At 36.4% G+C, this 15,502-nt stretch overlaps 1 protein-coding gene across 1 annotated transcript in view; it reads right to left on the bottom strand.

The window, feature by feature from the left end:
* LOC108668489 (nephrin) overlaps positions 1 to 15,502 on the bottom strand; it is a 41,196-nt gene that overhangs the window by 16,667 nt on the left and 9,027 nt on the right. Inside the window, exons 2-4 of the mRNA XM_018155720.2 lie at positions 3,407 to 3,533; positions 2,060 to 2,268; positions 1,653 to 1,763 (exon numbers count right to left, since the gene is read on the bottom strand). Of these exons, the coding sequence (XP_018011209.1) occupies positions 1,653 to 1,763; positions 2,060 to 2,268; positions 3,407 to 3,533 (447 nt within the window). The remainder of the gene's footprint in view (positions 1 to 1,652; positions 1,764 to 2,059; positions 2,269 to 3,406; positions 3,534 to 15,502) is intronic.

Raw genomic sequence — 15,502 nt, forward strand, 5'->3', positions numbered from 1 at the left:
GGTGAAAATTGTGTCAGTGAATGTCTCACGATAAATAACGCGAGTTCGATGTAAAAAAACAACTCATGTCGATCACCTATTTGCGAAATCGGTATGTTGCCCGAAATAACTCGGGAACTTATTTAATTATTAAATAAAATTTCATATTTATATTGTTTTAATATCCAACTTATTAAACTATTACAGAAAAATTTCATGTATTCATATCTCAATCGTCCTATCTTTACTCAAATGAGATCCTGAACTGTGATAATAATCAGAATTAAATAATTTTCATTCATTAGATCTCCAGATATGATGCATACACATCTCACCAGAATAGTGTTTTGAGCTAAGGACACCTTTACCATTCAGACGAAGCTATGCTAATGTAAACACAGAAAGTTTCAACAGTTAGCAAAGTAAGGCACGCTCGTTTGATATTGAAATAATAATAATTTGTCGAGGAGTTCAGCCTTCAGACAACAGATGTGACTTATTTAGCGAATTTTAGCGTAAAAGATGCGTTTAATTATTTAGATCTACGATAAACCAAGTGTTGTTACAAAATGTTTCAAATATTCATGACAGCTCGGTGATTTATGATTTTTTCCAGTTTACGTGTTGAGTTACACTTGATTTTTGTTTGAATCCAGATATGTACGTCGATGATTAGTTCAAAGACAGCATGCTTATTGCGGTATGTAAAATAATGTTTCTAATGGAAACGTTTGTAAGACAGTGTCCTAACTGAACGAGTTCTATACTCGCGCGAATGACATTTTGGCATCAGCCACATAATTTGCTCCTCTCCAAAGCGAAAATTCTCACAATCCGCACCTTTCCTTTCGACGGCTTGTCTCGATTTATGACATTATCACTACCGACGCAGGACTCCCAGGGGTTCCTCAGACTGCCTGTTCGCGAATGCTTTTCAGAAGTAAAAAAAAAAATGAGTGAACGTGCCTGAACGTTCGGGAAAAAAAATTCGGCGAGTGCATATGCGCCTTAAGCTATCGAAATCTTTTTAAGTGGGTTGCCAGCCAAAGATTAATAGGTTTCTTTGACAGGAAGTCCGTTCAATATGAATTCCCCCCCCTCCCAAAAAAACAGACTGCTCTTCCTCTTCCATGCGCTCAGATGTTCAATTTTGTTACTAAATTAACTTCGTGCTTAAAATAATAATTTGATCTGCCTGAGCTATGTTCCTAAACCACATTTTGTTATTTATCATGAAAATGAATGGACATTAATTACAAACGTCGTCATCTATTCTATTAATCAATATTCGTTTATATGGCCTACACATGAATAATAAATATATTAATATAACTATTAAATGGCCTTCATAAATTCATATTTATGGCCTTCCCAGTAAATATAACGGCCTCAAATTATCGTCTTATATTTTCTTGTACCTTTGTTTTGATCAAACTCAATTCGCCGCATGAAGTTTTTCCGTGGAATTTATTTGAATTTCACTAAAATTATCCGTAATTAAATGAATTTTTCCTCCACTAAATAAGGGTTTTTCGGGGTTTTAAAGCCAAACCCATGGTTTGAAAACCATAGAATAAGGGTTTTTCGGGGTTTTAAAGCCAAACCCATGGTTTAAAAATCATAGAATATGTGTTTTCCGGGGTTTTAGGTAGGAAATTTGTAGAATTTCCTACCTCCTCTGACGTGACAAGCCAAAGTGATGGTCTCGCCCAGGTCGTAGGGCCCGATCATGCCTGTCAGCTTACGGCCAGCTTCGTCGGTGATCTGAGGCATCTGCGGCACCACTGCTCGACGTTAAAGAATTGTTCATTAACTCAAACAGAAATGATAAGTAATTACATATGAAATTTCATAAAGATTCAAAGTAATGTCATTGTTCCAGCTTCAATTTTACAAACTCTCGACTAGCAGCTGGCAAAAAGAACTGTTAAGTAGTTTCTTAAAATCATGCTACTCGGTTTCTATACACAATTGTTTGGAATTATGTATCGGGATTTCTAGCAACATCAAATAATATTTACTCTTCAAATAATATTTACTATTCGAATAATTATTTTTTATTCAAACATCGAACACTAACCAACAATCTGGAGACGAACTCTGGAGTTGCGTGTCGGTGAGTCCCGGAACTCAACTCTGCAATGGTAGTCGCTCTGGTCGTCGCTATGCACAGGGTCGATCTCGAGCGCCCCTCCGCCGACCATCAGGAAGCGGGCGCGTGTAGCCAGATGGTTGGGGGAGGACCAGTGGATCGACGAGTCCAACCGCCCACCCTTACGGGCGTCCACGCTGCGTATACCCGAATGAAATCCGTTTTAAGAACTTCAAGTTAAAACCTTGTTGGTCTGAAAAGGTACAGGTACGCCTATACTAGATACGATTGTTACGTAAGAAAATTAAACACCCATGGATCGAATGGTTTATAATTTCCCAGCGGCCGCTTCCATGAGCATTCACTAGGCCATGCAGCCATTGAAGTCCGTATTAAAAATTAAAAGTTTAACATTTGTTGGATTGGGAAGGTACAAATGTGCCTTCAATAGGTACGATTGTTAAGAAATAAAATAATGTGATGGGATATGGGTTAAAGAACATTCTATAAAAGGATTATTAATGGGTGATTGACCAATGAATATTTTCGGAATATACTATCCACGAATGAAAATAAGACAGAAAGACACCATTTTTAAATAAGAAGACACTCATTTCCTGCTTCGAAATAAGTCCACTAAATGATCTTCTACACAATGGAACACAATGGAAGAATTGATTTTCCTCTTCATAGTAAAAACGCAATCCACAACGACTGCTGAAAACGAATGAATATTCTATGATTACAAAATAATGATGATCTATGAACGTAAACTCGTGGGATTAAGGATACGTCCAATAAATATGATGTGTTTGAGTGTATATAAGAGTTATGCCTCTGGCACTGAGTTTCATGTGTATGGGTAGACTCCTCTCCAGTAAATATGAGTGTTAGTCTGATAGCCTCCACTAAGTCTGACGAGTGTTAGCTCACCTGTAAATGGGAGTCTCGCTTCTCGAAATGAGCCATTTACCAAGATGAGTTAATACAGTCTGCTCACTTGTAAGTAGGAGTCCCAGCGCTGGAAATGAGCCACTTACTGTGATGAGCTTAAGTAATCTGTTCACCTGTAAGTAGGAGCCCCAGCGCTAGAAATGAGCCACTTACTGTGATGAGCTTAAGTAATCTGCTCACCTGTAAGTAGGAGCCCCAGCGCTAGAAATGAGCCACTTACTGTGATGAGCTTAAGTAATCTGTTCACCTGTAAGTAGGAGTCCCAGCGCTGGAAAGGAGCCACTTACTGTGATGAGCTTAAGCAGTCTGCTCACCTGTAAGTAGCAGTCCCAGCGCTGGAAATAAAGCACTGAGTGCGATGAGCTGAAGCAGTCTGCTCACCTGTAAATGGGAGTCTCGCCTCTGGAAATGAGCATCAGCAAAGGAGCGTCTCCCACGGGATGAGGAGTGACGTCGCATGGAAGTAGCACTTTACCGCCTATCACTGCCCACCTCTCTGTTAAAGGACCTGCACAGCGGGAAAATAATTTTAATAAAACGTGATATTCTTGTACTCATGTTTTTCGATTTACGATTTCGTTTAGTGAAAAGTGTGTCGAAAATAAAGTTGAGCTATTTGTTCTTTCCTATTTTTTTTTATCATGGCAAGCCGCTGTTATTTTACGGTTAGAAAGGTAAAACTTTTTATAGTGTCATCTCTCTTGAACTAGTTTTTATGACATTATGACATATCAAATAACTTGCATGAAAATGATGCCCATTGAGTTTCATTGATCTCGGAAATAATTAATGTAAGTATGAATTACGTTCTAGAACGTAAAATTTAGGTCATGTCTGAGATTTAGCGATACCTCACGACTTCTAGAAAACAAATTAATATTTATCCTCTAGCCATGATTTAAATTCTAGAGTCTTAATCTTATTTCTTCGAAGATGAAATTTCCCTCGACTTTTCCGTTATGATAAGATTCACACTATACGAGACGTTTTTATAAATGAAGTTCTTTAGCTTGACACATTGTTTTTCCATAGTTTAGACCAACAACGAATCTTCTGCCATAAAATTTACGACTACCGTCTTCTTAGAGAAGAGATTTTCTTCTCGAATGTGTTAGGGTTGAAAGTATCAGTTCACTTCCTGTCAGTCACGGATCTTTGTTGATGTTAGAAAAATGTAATCTTTCAGGTCATGTTTGGATCTATTTTGGCTCGTGCCATTAATTAGACGCACTAAAAATCCACAATTAGCGTTCTCGATTAAATTTTAAGTTCACGCGAATCTCAAATGTTTAAAAATTGAAAAAACATATTTTAGAAGCGCTTAAAAACACAAGACTTTTATGTTAAGTGAAATTTGCCGTGAAATAACGGGAAATCGAGCAAATGGTAGTTACTTGGGCCATGGAAAATTGTTTAAAAATACTTTACACAATTCTTCGTATAAATTTACGAAGGAAAATAAAATCGATATGTTCCACGTTTCTAGTAGAGGTGTTTCAAGATGCCCGCTTTTTTGCACAGCGCACCACTCTTCCAAATTCCCAAAATCTCCATAAACCGAGCGACTCTTCCATTTACTCCACAGCGAAATATCAAATTCACGGTATTTTTCTGGTATCAATTTTTCCATAATACAGTTACGATGTACGTAAAAACAGCACCGCTCTCCGTCGCAAAGGTTCGGCGGAAATCCAAAATTCGTCTCCAAGATTGGACTGCGTTCTTGGAAAATTTGTCTTGATCAAAACTCATGGAAACCAAGAGAAAAGGCGAGTGTTGGGATGGAATTTGTGATTTAAAAATTCCTACTACATAAATTAGATTTGGGGGGGGGCAGGTAAGAATAATTTGAAATGAATTTATAAAAATTTAATATATTCAAGATCTCACTCTCTAAAAAATAGTTTGCATAATTCTTTGGCTAGACGAGAATTTTCGTAGAATGAGAAATTAAATATGCTATATTATTTCATCAAAGCGTTCATATAAATCGCATACAAACTTTTCATCCCCTAGATATCGCGTATGTGCTGTATTCCGCACAAATGACAGGTTCTCATAAATAAATAATGAATTTTGTTATTCATATAATTTGTACTATAATGCTGAGTTGCTGACCATATAGACAGAGTATGGTATTTGGGATGGTTATTGAGTGTGCAAACTTTTATCAGAAGAAGAACATAACTGGCATTGTACTCGTATACATGACATTTCATTCCGGCTTGGTATTTTTAAATACTCAGAACTAATAAAGTTAAAATTTTCTGGTTAGCTCATCTTCTGAGATCGTGATGAATTCTCTCATTGAAAATTCCAATCTCAAAATAAATAAGTGTACAATTTTCGATCAGGAAGTGTCTATTTTTAAACATTACTTATAAATATCTATTTTTTAATTTAAGCCACAAGAAGCCTTTTATGACCAAAACGGTGAGTTTCATCGCTAGAGACAACATTGACTGCGTTGCAAGCCGGACTGAAGCCACGGTGCGGTGTTTGAAAACTCGCGTCGTTGCAGTCTAGAGCCAAAGCTCGGCGGAAGCTATCAACACTCAATATTGGACTAGAAAGCTTTCGAGCAACTAGATCGAGTCTGCCTCTTGATGGCTTTCTAGGCGACTTAACTCTAAAGGATGAAAATAATCGAGTGCTTCCAAGGAGTTCCAACGATGTCTTCAGAGGCGTCTGGAGTGGCTACGTCAATGATAACTTAGGTGATGATAACTCGAGTGATGCTCCGCAGTCCAATGAAACACTCTGGTTCATTTGCATGGTAAATATTTTCAATTTTTTATTCGAATAAGACGTTTATATTTCTAATATAAATAATATCACACAATTTAATTTCCCCGGAAATTAAATTTGCTCAAACAAGACTAAAAATCAAAGAAATTTTTGTCTGCAATCGGCAAAGCGCTCAGCGTTTCAATTGGGAATGAAAATAATTGAATCAGTCACCGCTGCATTAATTAGGTGAGCAGTAGCCACAGATGGCATCAATTGTATAATAGGCTTCACGGTAACAATGCATGGTCATCGTTTAATTCGGTGCTATTTTAGTTGTTCTCTGGCAATGGCAGTGCTCATATAACTTGCATTCAGCAGCGTTCCGCTTGATCGCATAGCCATTCGGCTAAGCCTCACGCAATTAACTAACCTGCAATTTCACAAAAAAATATAACTCAGTACTCACTGCAGTGAATGACAGAGAGCGCATTTTCTCGTCGACGAAAACTTGAGGTCACGGACGGACAGACAACCGGACAGACAGACAGACAGACAGACAGACAGACAGACAGACAGACAGACAGACAGACAGACGGACATCAATGAGAAAATGCGCTAAAAACGTATTATTTTCAGCTTACCGCCTGTGATGCTATTTTTCTAGGAGACCTTGAGCAATGTCATTGATTAGTTTATGGTCCTCATTTTCTAGTTATTCCGAGATGTTAAGTCGGAATTTCTTTCTCCGTAAGGACCTCCATCAATCTCATTGACAATAAAATTACTGGTATGTATTATTAAGTGAAATGTGGCCGTAAATTCTGAACTTTTTTGGATTTACTTCCATTATTATTCATAAATGCTCAACATTCTTAAGGAGTTATGTTTGAATGTCCTGAAAAACAATCTATGGATTCACACAAGTGAAACTGAAAGTTTAAATTCAATCTCGGCTGAGTATTCTTGAATTATGACTTATTAGTAATATTCATGCAAGACAAATAAGAAATATCAATATCTAACGACGAGCATAATATAATGAAATCTTTAAGGTGGTGAAAAGGGATAAAACTTTTTTTGGCAAAGTTTACCCAAGCGTAGACGACTATGGATATTTTTACGGTAAATTTATTCACTAATATTCGTACTTGGATTCACTGTTACATTATTCGCCATTATTCGTCGGCTGTTGATTAAACTAATAGCAATTTATTCGCTGCGAATTGCGAACGAAAAAACGAAGTCTGAAAGAAGGAGCAACGAAACGAAACGATTGAAAAGAACAATCTAATGTGATGAGTCTATAGCTATTCCGTTCTTGCATTTCCTATGAATAAAAAACGTTTCCAATAATGCTGTGTGTTCACCACTGCAGGAGCGGACCAAACTTGCTCACCTTCTTCGTTTCTACAAAGCTTATGAATTTTAGAAAACATTCTATTCACTTCTGAAATAAGATTATACATTTTTAAGCTTTCGGCATCTTTAATGATTGCATTTGAATTGACTCCTGAATCATTACAATATTCCATCAGCAAAGCAATCATTTCTCCATTCACAGACCCTAAAAATGAACGATAATATGCAGTTTCTAGCCCTGCACTATAGCATTACATCAACTAAGCTCGATTGCTTTGCCCGCTCTTTTCAATGTCCCGAATGTCACGCTAACATCGCTACAAATAAAATCATTTTCGCACAAGAGCTCTCCAAGTTTCGTGACCTACATGGCCTCGTAAAAAATTTACAGCAGAACGTTTACTCGAATGGCCGCCTATAAACTAATCAATATCGAGCTAACGGTACGAAAATGGAAGAAAAAAGATGAGGAGATTGCTTACATAATATTGAGTCATGAATATGAGAAATTAATATTAGAAATCCGTTACCCAGGACTGCACACCGCTCAAAGCAATATTTTATTATGACTTTCCGTGAATATTCGATTTCGAAGAAATCGAATTATACGACTTTTCCGAAACCATATTCCGACAGTATTGTACAGGCGATTTAATGCATGTTATGAAGAAGGGAGATTTATTTATTAGTATGTCTGAAAGTCTGATAAATGTTGACTGTACTAGTAAAGTAACGATTGCAATTTGATTAAGGTTTAAATTCCATTAATATGAGTAAGACATAATAATATAGTAGCGATTTCAACGTTTATTAGACTGTAGGTCTGTCGCCGCTTCTTAATATCGCGGAACATTCACAGCTTGTTGCGGTCTCGAACTCACAACTCACTGCTACAATTCTGCTGTGCTTAACCGCCCGGCCTCCTTGCCGATTCTGACCAGAAACTGGCGCACAGAGCTGGGATCGAACCCGCGCCTCTCTGCGCCAATCTTGGTACTCTGAACTGTAACCACTGGGTCACCCTGCAGAAGTCCACGTAGCAGAAATCCTTGTAGTATGGTTTCAAGGTTTTTAATTTAAGCAAACTATCATCCCCGACCAGAATAATGTTTGATTAATAAACACTTGCATTTTCAATACTTCACTCGTCTTCTTCTCATTTTATTCTTCAGCGATCATTAATGATTGATGCAAAATCATTCATTAATCATTACTGGAAACGAGTGCCCTCTGCAAATGACCATCAGCGAGCGCAATAACAGATGAGTGTCGTTAGTTCGGAATTACGTCCATGTGCTCCTTATAATAAAGAAAACTGTACTGAGAGTTGTGTTAACTAAAATTTGCTAATCCATTAATGTATTTTACTTGCATTTGCTAAAATTTTGAACTGATGATGGAGCACGTTCCTGGAATTTCTAAATAAATATGTGATCAATTTGCTTGTTTTTTTTTTTCTGTTAAATATCTGGTGAACTAAATATACAGACTAATGACAGACATACTTAGGCTTATACTGCTGAGTAATTTGCTTGAAAAGTTGTAAATTGGAATGAGAATCAAACCTTCTTCGAAATGATGCAATATTTTTTCTTCAAACTCATAAGTGTCCGATTGAAATGAGTTTCAGTATTGAGAAAAATGAAATTTAATTGATCTAATAAACTGGTCACCAAAAATTCATGACTTACCCAAAATCGATTTATTACGGACGACCTTTGTTAAGAATAATTCAACCAAAGGGTTGCTTAAATAAGTTTTTTAATCAGGTAATTTATTTACATTCTTCCACATGAAGGCATAAACTCTGACTTTGAAGCATGAGTTAAATTGTGTGCTCCGGAGCAGCGCAAAGTATCAACTATAATAAGAAATTTTTTATGTCTTTCTATCATTGCTATTGTTACTTTTGAAATGCAGCTTGTGCGCTGAAACTGAAGTTCAGGAACTAAAATGTAATTGAATCCGTTTTTTATCCAAATGTTATACATTTATTTAGTCAAATTTGATGGGTTACTGACGCATCGCATAAACTGAAAGGTTTTTTAATATAACCACAATTTCTCGTTACTGTAATGTTGGTATGAATGAAACACTTTTAGCGGCCCAAGAGCTGACCAGCCGTTAATACTATCATGTTATGAAGTTGTAAAATTATACCATAAAATTAGGCCTGAATTGACCATAATCTGATAATAAAATCAGGCCCCTGACATAATTATGATATACAGTATTAATGAAGCAAATTCGTGCTTCAACACCAGAGTTGGTACTATAGGATTAGCTTAAATTATATGCTGTAAATACGGGGGCTAGCAGCGAAATTTAACAGCCAAACCACGTAAAATCTTTTAGCACCGCTTTAACTATCCATAAAATTCTAAGAAATGAAGGCTAGATTCTTGTGAAAGCCATCGTATGATCGAGCGATTGACATAATCATAACCTTTTACCACCGTTGACCTCAGACTAGGTCACTTAAGCCCCCTTAATGAACTACTTTGCCGAGAATGTTATTTGATAATTGCGGTGAGTCATCGACAGCATTACAACCACCAATGTTGAAGTGCACTCACCACGTTAAAAAAATTGTGGTGAAGTCAACGTATCAGCGCATGCGTTGATACGGCAGTATATGGTATACGACGTCGACTCAATCTGTTGAATTGCAACGCGCGTCTTTCTAACGCGCAGTTAGGAATTTCAGTGCAACCACACACGCTAACATGGCCAGGGCATCTCATACCTAATTTTTATTGGACAAAGCTCGATGAGGGTACTTTGATTGCTCACTGACACGGCATCACCTAATTCTACATAAAATTGATTGACATTTTTCAGAGTCAATGCAGTAATTGGTCGTCCCCTATTTACATAACATTGTATATTTCATTATCTCTTGAAATACAATTTCAATAATTGCTTCATCTCAATACTCACTGATAACTTTTTTTTTCAAATCACGCAGGAATTTGTTAACAATCAAGGGAATGCGAATGCATGGTATCTTTTTCGCATTTTTCCAAAAAATATTATAAACAGTTCACTACAGCTAATAAAAGTTCCTCATAAGAATATGGACTCCAGTTGATGTATTTCAATTAAGTGGAAATAATGGTGTCATCTTCTTTTGACTTTCACAATCCAGGAATATTCTGTAGTTGCGTGTTGAAAGTTTCAAGACAATTTTATAAGAAGTTTCTATGCAATTTCAATAAAAAACGTCAATAATTCAATACAATGTCGTTTTCATTTTATCGACCACGTTGGCGCTGACAGCATGTAGCATTTATTCAGGAGGCTAAAACATGATTCTCGATTATTGCCCGCTATTATTATTTTATTGCCCGATTATTATTGCCCGATTATTATATTATAATAATAATATTATATTATATTGCCCGATTATTATTGCCCGCTATAAACATATATGCTACATTTGTATCCTGATGTTAGACAGAATTTGAACACTTAAGACCCCTATTGAAACTTTGAAAATTACAATCATCACTTAACAGAATGAAGCCAAAGACGGGCAAATTTAATTTTCACCTATAAGTATCAGTCAGAGCGTTTCATTGAATGAAATGTATACCTTCCTCATTATCTTTATTTTTAATGATTTAAAAGCAAATCTGAAAAAAATTAGCAAGATATAGGAGATGACTATGAACTCTTCCTTTATTAAAAATAATTATACCAAAATCCTTCCACAGAGGACTATTATATGAAGCGGAGGCTAAAATGGCAGTAAAGAACTTTTGGCAATAGGATAAACAGTCTCACTGATTCAAAAGTAATAGAATAAGCAAATACAATTTTTAAGAGATGATATTGATAACACGTCATCTTTTCTCTATGAATCTCTCTTTTGAAATTCTGATAATCGTAATTATTAGCTACATTTCATTTATCAATGCATCAATACTCACAATATTAGAGATTATTATAGCACCGTTCTTCTAAATGTTAGTGCGTGCAGTTTTCTGATGCCAGATTTATGTATATATTATGTCAACGGCAGAGAATCATTTGTTGTTGTTAACGTCAGGCACAGGAATGAATAGGACTCTCATGCTGCTCGAATGCCCCCAATATCTGTTAAGAGTCGTCGGGAAGAAAGAAGCCTCGACCATAAATGTTCTCGTCAGCAAAACGAAAAAGAATTAGAAAAGCTGAACAACAACATTTTAAAAACCGTTTGGATTTTATGAATATATTTATTTGTATTTTATTTCGTCAACGTACTATACATCATACACTGTCCAATCGGATGTGCCGAAAGTTGTGGCATGTCGGTAGATATTAAACTGATTGGTCAACATCGTGTCTAAGATCATAAACTAAAGGAAGCGCGGATGCGCAAACTTCGATTCGCAACTTCCGACCAAGTGTTTGCGGAGCAAACTGAAGGCAAATGCACTGCCGTTGATGCAGGGTTCAGATTTTAAGTTCTTGGTATTTATGAGGCTAATTCAGTACACCAAAAAATCATAAACAAACCATTTAGCATTGTTCCCAGATTTGTTCAGCGATGTGTTGCTTGACTTCATGTACTACAAGTTGAAATTTTTAGTAAACGATAAATAAACTAAACATAGCATTCACCGAAATGATTAATGTCTCTCTGGTCAGGATTAATGAGATGGAGAGCTTGACATCATCCGCATTTTAGACGACTAAGACTTGTTATGATACGCGTGCTTGTTAGTGCCAACGTGTAGCTTCAAAGGGGAGAATTTGGCGGTGTGTACAGCGACTCTTTTAGCGAGATTTCCCTCCAGAGGACATGGATTCTAGCAGAGCTCAGTTAGCTTCTTTTATAGCGCAGAGGCAAGTCGGTGTCAGAAATGCATCTTGAAGATCATTTTACACATATTTTAATGATTTTCATCGTCGTGTGACATAGAAATTTAGCCGGATGGTATCTTTAACATCTTAGTTTCTTCTTAGTTCTTATTTTCACTGTGAAACTAGTGTTTAATTACATCCAAAGAACTCACATATTTTTCGATGCGGACAGTTAAGGAAGCGGCGGCTAGTTGCAGACATCATGATGCCATCGAACCTACGAATATTTGCGCATGCACACGAAAATTTATACTAAATTTCCGCATGATGCAAATTGCAGATACACGTAAGTTGATTAGCTAACAAATTCTAGGAGTTTGTTGGGAGATTTTTAGCGACTTGTCTCCTTCATGATGATGGTAAGATATTCTCTCATAAATATCGGTTCATTAGGTTTTTGTTCTCAGTTTTTCAGGCTCCTAATTTTAATTAAGTATTATTTTTTTAATAGAGAGTGGCATTTAAAGTTAAATGTCGTCATATTCAATTGTTTCGCTAATTAATCAAAAAATCGATTACAAACTCCGGCATGGTGATAAAAGTGAAATAACCTGACGTTGATTGAAAGATTACGTCCATTTATTTGATCAAGGACAACTTCAAACAACTAGGCTTTGAGGTATGTGTTTTCATAAACTATTTTAATTTTCTTTAACTTAAAAACAGGCGAAAGATCTATAGCTGCTCGCAAAGCGCGTGTTGATAAGGGATTAAAAAAAGCCTTTTCCCGATACCATCAGGATGCGGAGGAGTTTATTCATTATTTTACAGATATGTCGACAACTGACTTGTTGCTAGGGTAGAGAAATGCATTTGAATCAAGCGTAATCCGCAACTGGATCATAAATAAATAAAAACAACCATAAATAAATAAGTTTCAATATGGTACAACTTAAAAATACGTAAATAAAGCAGTTTAAATTTAAAAAGTTGGCGATTGTCATGATGGAGACACAACACCCCACCTGAATAAAACTTTGGTTTGTAGGTTTGTTATAAAGTCTAAGACTTCCTAATTCTCGCTAATAAATCTTCAACGGTTCTACATATATTCCCAATTTTATGAATTTCTATCCTTATCACACCGTCACAATCAAGACTGCTAGAATTCAGCTTGCTAGACAGCTAGAATTCAAGACAGCTTGCTAGAATTCAGCAGAAAAAGCGAAGACGCGAAACGTTTGCTGCTGGCCACCATTGCTCTTCGATCTTTTAGAAACAGCTTCATTAAGGCCGTGAAGATTCCAAGATAAAATTTATTGAGTTTTATGGATTGTAACGTCCAAGTGGAAAGCTCAAAAGAATGTGCAATGAGTGCCATCACAAGGCCTTCTATGCTAATAAGATTTCATTCAACGTAAATTAGCATAATTACAAGTGGTACACGACAGCTTACTCGTCTCAAACAACCTACGTCGCTGCTAATGAAGACTAGTGAGATGGTGTCTTCGAAATTATTAACAAGTTTTGTTATTAACAATGTTCCTGCATAGTACGCCATCGCTCACCTTAGGTGCTGATGTAGAAAAATTAACATAAGTAAATAACGTATTTTGAAAGCGGAGTAATGGTCTTGTTCATTCGAAAAAAATGCACAATTGCAATTCGCTACATATTATTAATCTTAGCTTGTATTTCGATTGTTCCTAATAAGATTAAAGAATAAGTTTAACTCTCATGCGGATGATTGGTCTTCTCAACTTGGCCTACACAGGTCATAGATATTCCGAAAACAATCGCTGTGTCTGTTCTTATTGTACTCGCGTGTCTCGACAAGTACAATTCACGTTTGTCCCATATTTTAAGAGTCACCGGCATTTAGTTGGTTGGCATTTTGTTAATTTTTATTCAGCATTGGATATCAAAACCAAATCTGAAATTGCAATCTTGCCCGCATATATAGTCTCATTATTTCACAAGAAAAATTAATGAGCAACCAAATCTGGTTTGGGAGCGATCTAAGGATTGAACGAAGTTCTCAAACTTGATACGTGATTAGGACTAATATTCCTCGTCATAAAAATTGCATGGAATCTACTAGAAAAGAACTCGAAATAAAAGGTTGTGGTTGAAACAATTGGGTCATAAACTTATTCATGGAGAAGGTTAACACATTTCTCAATTAGAAATTACCTTTGAAACCATTCATTTTGAAATCGTTTTGTTAGAAAATATTTTTTCTTTAATTTCAAACTGTCATTATTGTGAGTTCTTGTTTATAAATAAAAACTCATTTGTAGAATTATCAGGATAAAAATCTAACTTCTTAGTTTAAAATTCATTATTGATGGCATTATCTACGGTTGAATTTTCATGACATTATCGACATGGATGAAAATTTTGAAGCGTTAGGTGCATTGCTGGAAAGTGGATACGCCATTGAAATTCTCACCGCCTCTCCACAGAAGCGTCTCGCAATCAACTAAAGCCTTACGCTCCTTTTTCTACGGCTCCTTCAAATCCCAGAAAATCCGCTGTAACGCGCGGGCTTCGCGTTCAATTGACTAAAACAAGACAAAGTTTAGTGAATTTTCCCACAAAACATGATAAATCGGGGCCCTGGAAGTGACTTCATCAGCGGCAAATGCTCTACACATGTTGAAAGTAACCAGCGTCGGCTTGGGCAAAAAACGACAAATGATGCCCATGTTATCGTAAAATAAAAGCGATCTAACTGGATTTTAGATAATTATTCTTCACGGTACTCATAAGTTGTAGAATTTTGCGCCCTGACGCATTTTACCCTACATTTTTTGTCGGTGACTTTGAGTTTTAGCATGTGTTGATTATTATATCTTTTAACTTATTGACTAATTAATGTTCGCTAATATAGCATCCTCCTAATAACATTTTCCTGATGAACCGGAGAATAACACTCGTTTAATTGCATTCTTTAAATAAACGATATAGGATACTAGGCAAGCGTGCGTCTGTGGGGAAGATGCCCCTCAAGAGTGCCTTGAATTGCCCAATTAAGTGCTAAGTGCCTGGGCCAGCGTCGCTATAATCCACCCTTGCACATATTGGAGACTCTCCCCAATAGCGGCAATGACCTTGCCATATTCTTCCATTAACCCTTTTTTGCCTCTGCATTTGAACCTTCAGTCGCATTGCACGCAACGTTGCCGCAGGTTTCTTCAACGGTAGTGAAGGCTAAAAGTTAACAACAAAAATCTGAAGCTGCCGGTAATTTTGTTATAAATCTTTCCCGAGAATTGTACAGGTCTTCGAAAATTTTCCAGGAAAAAGATATATAGAAAAATCGTAGAGTAAGCAAATTTTCTGAAGCTCCACTTTAATTTTATTTTTGCATGCTTAAGAAATGCTATAGTTTCTAACCGAATATTTTCTATAATACACAATTAGGCTTAGAAGGTTGTATTAAAATTGTGACCACGCGAAGAGCCTGTTTCATTTTTGGGGATGATACTCGATAGTAGAGTAGCATGTCAAATTATTACCGGCAGAATTTTAATGATTTTTATTATATTACGGAAATTTGGTTATCATATTGTCACGCTTATTATTCACAGAAAT

The sequence above is a fragment of the Hyalella azteca genome, unplaced genomic scaffold, assembly GCF_000764305.2.
Source record: "Hyalella azteca isolate HAZT.00-mixed unplaced genomic scaffold, Hazt_2.0.2 contig6341, whole genome shotgun sequence".
Taxonomy (NCBI): domain Eukaryota; kingdom Metazoa; phylum Arthropoda; class Malacostraca; order Amphipoda; family Hyalellidae; genus Hyalella; species Hyalella azteca.